Source organism: Dryobates pubescens, chromosome 12 (assembly GCF_014839835.1).
Source record: "Dryobates pubescens isolate bDryPub1 chromosome 12, bDryPub1.pri, whole genome shotgun sequence".
In the NCBI taxonomy this organism is placed as follows: domain Eukaryota; kingdom Metazoa; phylum Chordata; class Aves; order Piciformes; family Picidae; genus Dryobates; species Dryobates pubescens.
In genome coordinates, this window is record NC_071623.1 from 2,061,674 (window position 1) to 2,069,049 (window position 7,376).

The following is a 7,376-nucleotide window of genomic DNA, read 5'->3' on the forward strand; positions in this document are numbered from 1 at the left end:
CAGCACTGCTATGGAGAACTTCGGGGGCTTTCAGGAGCACCACCTTGAGCACGTCTGTAGCTCAAGTTTTGCTGCAGTTAATGTGTAGTCTTTCATGTTCTGTTTTCTGCATCCAGGTGGATTGCATATGAAGGATGTAATTTTTCAGGAAATCAAATTCTGCTGGAGCCCAGTGAGATTTCAAACTGGAACGAGCACAGTGGCTGGAAAGCAATTGGCTCTCTTCGTCCTGTGAAGCAAGTATGTTAAGACTGTATGAGGACCTTTGGGGGTTTTTTGACAGGGTTTACTGCACAAATGTCAGCTCAACCACTAATACAGTATAATGGTGTGCACTGTACTCCATAGATCAGGCCAAATGATGACAGCCAGCAGAACCTACTGGAAGATAACTGAAGCAGAAAATTCCTCCAGTGGCAGTTACTGAGATCTGTATTAAACACCTGAAGGGACATAATTCCTAGTTTCTCAGGGCCAAGTTTTGCTTTTCTGAATGGCTCAGTAGCATGTTCTGTAGATGCTGGTTTTACTTTTTTGACACACAAAAACAATAACCAGAGAAGCAATTCTCCCTTGGCTTGTTTTGCAATAGACATAAACGGAAGCGAAAACAAATCTAATTGTGCTGAAGCCTGGGTTTCCAAAAGCAGGAAGGTTTATGCAGTCCTGCCAGGTTTCCCCTCTCTGCCTCACCCCAAATAATGTCAATTTCAGACTCATTCAAAGATTCAGCTATGGAAACTGAAGTTCTGAAGGGCTTTGTGGAAAAGGTAGAGCAGCAAGGGTGAGATAAATGCCCCTGGTTCAAGGGAAAGCAGGCACAGTTTAACTTCTCTGCCCATCCAGGACATGTCAGGTAATCAGTGACTCACCCAAGCTCCAAATCAGCCAAAGCATGTGTTGCCATGTGCCCAGCCTTGCAGCATCTGCGAGATAGGGAAAGGACAGGGGAGAGTTGCCAGGAGTGTGGCAGTAACTCCACTAGAAAAGAATTTTTGTTACCTCTGCTTCTTGTTAAAATCTAGTGACAAATGCTACTTTATTTTTAAACACTAGATTCAGCCGGGGAGATGCTGCAGTGAACAAAAACAATACTCTAGCATTAGTTATGCGTTATCTGCCTCTGCTCAAAAAAAGTAAAGGAATTTCCTCCCCTTCTCACCCTGCCTTCCCCAAAAAAGTGGGGAAAAAATTCCCTCCTTCTTCCAGTGATTTTTCAGTCCAACAAACTGACAGCTCCCTGGAATTCTTTGGAAGTGGCAACTGTGAAAGGATCTCAGTTTGTCTCTGGTTTTGGAAGTAATTTGTGCTAGTTGCTGAAACAGAATTTTCTCTTCAGCCAGCAATCTGAAAAGCTTTTGGTTTTGGTAGCATCGTTTAGCACACTGCGACAGCGGGGGCTGATACAAGACCTATTTCAGCTAGTTTGCTGGGCCGTTGTGGGATTATGGGTTTTATTTTGTTTGAAGTCCTGCAAACTGAGAGTTTCCTTGAATTTGTGCAGTCACCTACCTGTGCTTGACACTTCTGAGGGTATTTTTGTTTCTGAGACTGGAACAGTACTACAAACCTGCACCACTTCTGCCTGCCTCCTTCATTGTCAATTGCAAGAACAGTCAGATCTGCCATTGTAAGAGGTAGCCTAAGAAAAACAAAAGCATTTGAAACTCATGCAAAGTGAGACACAAAAATACTGCTCAGTGACTTCCTAATACAATCCCTTCCTTGTAAAGAATGACTGCACACTGCACTGACTCCCTGTAGCTCATGGATGCTTGGCGGGAGAGCGGCGTAGAGCTTGTTTTAATATGAGAAAACAAACTCAAAGCTCCGGGGAGAGAAGTTCTGCCTGTGCTGTGTTCCAGCACAGCTGCCCTTTCTAATTCTTTGCTCTTTATTTGCACTGAAATCAGCAATTAACAGAGCAAAAGCTCAGCCCCTGTAGTAGCCCTACTGTAGGGCTACTCATTTTTTCAGTAAAGAGGGATGCCAAGCCAGTACCCCATTTTCCACATGTTCAGAAGCAATGGTGTAACTTCTCCGACATGTATGCCACTTAAAAGGGGTTGAAGCTGCTGGATACATGACTCACTAGGTTTTATTACTAAGAACAAAATGCTTGTGGAACACAGCACGTTTGCTGGTCTTGGGATGAGGGAAATGTGCTGAACGAGAGATATTTGCATATCACAGGAGTTAGTTCTGTGCTTAAAAGCATCTTCTCTGCCACTGCTTCTTACAGCTGTCTGTCTGCCCATGAAAAACACCTACTGCTGCTTTAGCTGCATGTTTGTTTCCAACAAAAAAGTTTTCGAACATCCTCACCTGAAAATGGAAAATACACTTTAGAAACCTGATAAAAGACAGAGGGGAGGCATTCTTACGTCCATTTTCCTCATCTTGGTTTTATAACTATTCTTCTTCACGCTATTTCAGCCAGCAGTGTACCTCAGAGTGAAGAACCAAGCCCAAGGTAAATATTTAACAGTTGCTGGGAGCCCAGCAGATGCAAGAGCAACATCGGTGTGTGCATCCCCATACAATGGCAAAAACACCCAGATCTGGCACTTCTGTCGTGGGCTCTTGAAATCCAAGGTGAGTTTCCACGTGCTGGAAGCCAGCGGGTGGTATCGCTTCCCGTCCTCTCACCTTCACGTCTTGCTTTTACTGTAAGCTACCATTAACACCAGGGTCGCTTTTAGGCTCTCTTACACATCTTAAACCAAACCTCTTATGTTCTACATCCTTCTGCTGTGTACAGACAGATTTGATCTGCCTGGTTTGGTGAGTGGGACTTCTTTTCAAATGTCTGATGCGACTGATGTTCCTGAAAGTAGAAACTGGATTTTGTCTGAGCTTGCAAGTTTAAACTTTTATAACCTTTAAAGGGTCAAGAGCTTCTCTGAGAAGTAACAGGCAAAGTGATTTTGTATTAATGGTGCCCTTGAGAGGCTGCTATTAATATAGAAAGCTGATTTCACCTCAGAAAGGCCTGAAGCAGCAAAGACCACCACCTTCAATCGAGCAACTTAGTCAGATCATCTGCTCCCAGCTTGCTTGCCAGGCCTGTTGCCTGCTGTAGCACAACTATTGCAGGATGCTCAGTGCCAGAACAGAAACAAGTCAGACACAAAGCTGAGGCTTTGTGGCCTGGATGTCACTTCTCTTTTTGTTTCTTAGGCTAACAATGCCTGCCTGGATGTCATTGGTGGCAGAGATGTGCCTGGGGCCAAAGTTGCACTCTGGGCCGAACATGGGAAGGACAGGCAAAAGTGGAGACTCAATGAGGATGGAACCATCAGTTCGTACCTCAGTGACCAGCTTGTGCTTGATATTAAAGGTATGGAAAAAACAAACTAACCAAAAAACCCCACTAAAAACAAGCACAACTAAGCCTTACATGTTCTAAGGGCATTTTTTGATTGAGGTTAATTCCTGTGTTCCAGTTCTTCTTGTACTTAGAGTTAAATACCAAGTCCTGTCTCTCTGGTTCAGTTTATGTCCAGCTGCTTGACAGCAGGACAAGAAATAACAGGGCAGGGCAGAACCTTACTCTCGATCCCAGGGTTTTGTTTTATTCTGCTTCAGGGAGTTCAGTAGTGCTGATGGCACGAAATTAAAGTTACAGAAGAGAAAATGGTGAAGAGAAAGCAACCAGGGAATATCTGTGGCTCAAGAGCTCATTCCTGACCTTTTCAGGCTACTGAAAATTATTATTGCTCAAGTGCTAGGCTTTCTAATTATCCATCATGGTAGAACGAGCTCTCTGAAGAGCAGCTACTCCTCACACACAGTTTGTTTAAGCCCTCCTGCTCCTAAGGTTTTATTCCTAGGAGAGGTAGTGGGGCAGTGGCTGGTTATGAGGTTGGGGGCTCCAAGGTGCTGTCTTCGCAGATGGAAATCTGAAGTAAATTAATTGATAGGCTAATGCACCTGCAGGGCTTGGGCACATCCCACAGGTGAAGTCATCAGCTTCTCCAACCAATGTCCTGTGGACCATGATGCATCTGACCTCTGCAGCTCAAACAGTGGCAATTAATCCTCAGCCCTGTGATGCTGAATTAATAGGGCATTCCTGCTTCTGGAACTTAGGATTTTATCTGCCATTACCAATTCTCACAAAGTTACTACAAAGCCATTAACTGCTACCTGGTGACACAGATGACAGCTATGGAGAGTATCCCAGAGCTGTGCTTCCTAGCTTACTGCAAAATACAATGTTAAAAGCTGGGGTGGCAAGATACCACTTGACAGCTCCTCATAAAACATTTCTTTGGGTTTCTATTTAGGGTCAAACAGGGCATTTTTTTATCATCACTGCAATGCCACATGTATTTGTAGGAGAGAAGTTTTCTTTCAAGGACTTCCTAAGTTTGTTGCTGAAATGGATATGCTGTGCCAAATAATCTCACATGTGTCTGTGAATCTGGGTATTTCTGCTGCAGCAATATGCTGCAGTAAAGATCCAGACACAGGCAGCTCAGTGCCTGCCAGACATAAAATCTCTTTAGAGTGCTGTTTCTGTGCCCCAAGGTACCTTTGAGGACTCTGGTTTGTGGTACACTCTGCTTCCAAACTAATGGAGCTCTTCAGGGCCTACGCTGACAAGTGATTGTGTGAAGGGGGCAGAGGGGCAGACACCAGCCTTCTGCCTCAGGGAATTTCAAGTTTTCTGTTAGTTTTCCCACTGAGTCACATTTCTTAAAGATTATGCAGAGGCTTTTCTGGGCATTTCTTTTTTAGAACTTTTTTCTTCTTTTCATTTTTAAGGAGGAAATCATTACGACAAGAATCACATCATTCTGAATCAGCAGACAGACGGCAAGCTGTCACAAAGATGGGACGTTGAAATATTGTGAGGAAGACCTGCTGCACAGATGGACCTCATATGGGTTACTAATATCTAGAGGGGGAAAAACAAACCTTCTGAAGTCTGCCTTCGGCAGCAGCTCCTCTCCACTTTCATTCATACCAAGCACCAACTCTTAAGCGATTGGATTTTGCACAGATCTGGAAGATGGGAAGCTGACCTTGGGTCTTCCTGCGGGGAAGCTGATTCTTTAGAGGCTGCTCCTATGAAAGCCACTATTTCTCTTCATCTGAAGTGTGAAAAAGGAAATGCAAGAACTAGAAGTAAGTTTTGCATGATGCAAACTGCAAGAGATAACATGGGAAAGGCTCTTGAGAAGCTTCCTCTCAAACTGGTGGAGGTTTACTGAAGAGTGAAGGCACTGTGTGTGAAAGAGGTTGAATTGGACTTTATGGCCCAAGCGAAACTGTGTAGGCTCCAAGCAGTCCTGCAGCTAATCATACCTCTTGCTAAAATGCAATTTATTTTGTTCATAAAGACAACTTTGAACTGGAATTACCAGCTCAGCTTGTGAAATGAGGCAATACACAAAGCCTGACTTCTGCTCCACTAACATTATTGGTAGACCTCTATCTTCATTTAACCGTACCAAATCTCCAGATTCAAGAACCGGTTTTGCACTGAGCCACAGCCCGTTTCCAACCCACAGGATTCTGAAGCATCACTGAAGATCACCTTTAACATGGAGCCCCATGTGCATGTATCAAAAGAAAATAACAGTCCTGGGTCAGGCTAGACTTCTCCAAGGGCTAGCTGCATTTAGAGCAGTAATGATTTTTAACTATTATGTCTCGATGTATATAGATTAATTTAATACAACGCAGTTTGGTCTTGAAATCGTGTCTTCCTTCAGAAAATAGCTCACTCCAAAGGTGCTAGCAGCCTGTATTTCAATGTGTTTAATGGTAAAAGAACAGCATAACTGCATGTTAATGTTGCTGTGGCTCATCAAAAAGATGCAATGTTTTAGCCCAAAGGCTAAGGACTTAGACTGCGGTCCAGACGTCGGCGTGCTGGTGCTTTGCTCACTTTTAGCACTGTGCAACCAGCCTACTTAGCTATTACTTGAGACAGAGCCAAGTAACTTCTTGGACTTCAGTTGTAGGCTTGAAAAGCATCTTCCTTACTCAACACTGCAAGTGCAGAAGGGCTGTGAACACCTGATGTGGAGGATGGTCCCTTAGATCACTGGTATTTGATTTCAGCATCACTGAATTCTTCTACTTTATTGAAAACCAGTTGGGATTGGGGGAATTGGGGGGGGGTTGTTTATATATTGAGGGCATGGATTTCTAGAACTATTTAAAGAGTTTAGGTTACCTAAGGAGTTTAGGTTACCACATGCTTCTTTAGGTTCCAAAACCTGTAAATATTGCAGGACTCAACCCCAAACAAACAAAACCACATAGCCCTAATTTTGCCACAGAATTAAAGTATATGGATGTCTATTTTTATATGAAATGGAGTTCTATAGAGTACTATTTAAAAGAGAAAATGACTTGCACTTACTATTTTACATTCTCAAGTTACCACAAATCTGCTGTTTAACTAACAGATCTTCAAATGTATGCATCTATTTTTCCAACTGCAGCACTTGTTTGGCTTTTTTGATGTCAGTGTTCTACACCTGGCTGGCTCTCCACATGGGATTGTAAAAGCCTGTGTAAAAAACTTTTGTCTTTCAGACCAAGGATGACTGCATCCTATTTGGCCTATCAGTGTTACACAACAGAGTAAAGCAGGCTTCTGCCCTGAAGAGGTCTTGAATGTAAAATGCTAAGCATGTATATTTTAATTGTATAAAGCCTTTTTGAGAGGAAACATTGTGCTTGTTTCTTTTGTAAAAGCTATTGCTCTGCTTAGCGTTGTACCAGGTGTCAAGCACGCTCCTGTAAAATGCTCTCTTTCAAATGAGCAAAAAAGAGAAGTGCACTTGAAAATGTGCCAGTGCTGCTGCATGAGTGACACTGACAGCCAAGTATGAAGATGCCTGCACTGCTCCCATGAAAACCCACTCCAGTGAGCAGTGATGTGTTTGAATAGAATAGAATAGAATAAACCAGGTTGGAAGAGACCTTCGAGATCATTGTGTCCAACCTATCATCCAACACCACCTAATCAACTAACCCATGGCACCAAGCACCCTGTCAAGCCTTGCCCTGAACACCCCCAGCGACGGCGACCCCACCACCTCCCCAGGCAGCCCATTCCAATGGGCAATCACTCTCTCTGTGTAAAACTTCCTCCTAACCTCCAGCCTAAACCTCCCCTGACGCAGCCTGAGACTGTGTCCTCTTGTTCTGGTACTGGCTGCCTGGGAGAAGAGACCAACCTCTGCCTGACTGCAACCTCCCTTCAGTTAGTTGTAGAGAGCAATAAGGTCACCCCTGAGTCTCCTCCTCTCCAGACTAAGCAACCCCAGCTCCCTCAGTCTCTCCTCACAGGGCTGTGTTCCAAGCCCCTCACCAACTTTGTTGCCCTTCTCTGGACACGCTCCAGCAAGTCA

At 43.9% G+C, this 7,376-nt stretch overlaps 1 protein-coding gene across 1 annotated transcript in view; it reads left to right on the forward strand.

Moving 5' to 3' along the window:
- The window catches only part of CRYBG3 (crystallin beta-gamma domain containing 3), a 43,457-nt gene extending 37,946 nt beyond the window's left edge, over positions 1 to 5,511 (forward strand). The window contains exons 13-16 of the mRNA XM_054166140.1: positions 117 to 240; positions 2,437 to 2,595; positions 3,181 to 3,340; positions 4,771 to 5,511. Coding sequence (XP_054022115.1) covers positions 117 to 240; positions 2,437 to 2,595; positions 3,181 to 3,340; positions 4,771 to 4,859 — 532 coding nt within the window. The 3' untranslated portion in view covers positions 4,860 to 5,511. The remainder of the gene's footprint in view (positions 1 to 116; positions 241 to 2,436; positions 2,596 to 3,180; positions 3,341 to 4,770) is intronic.
- The last annotated feature ends 1,865 nt before the right edge of the window (positions 5,512 to 7,376 follow it).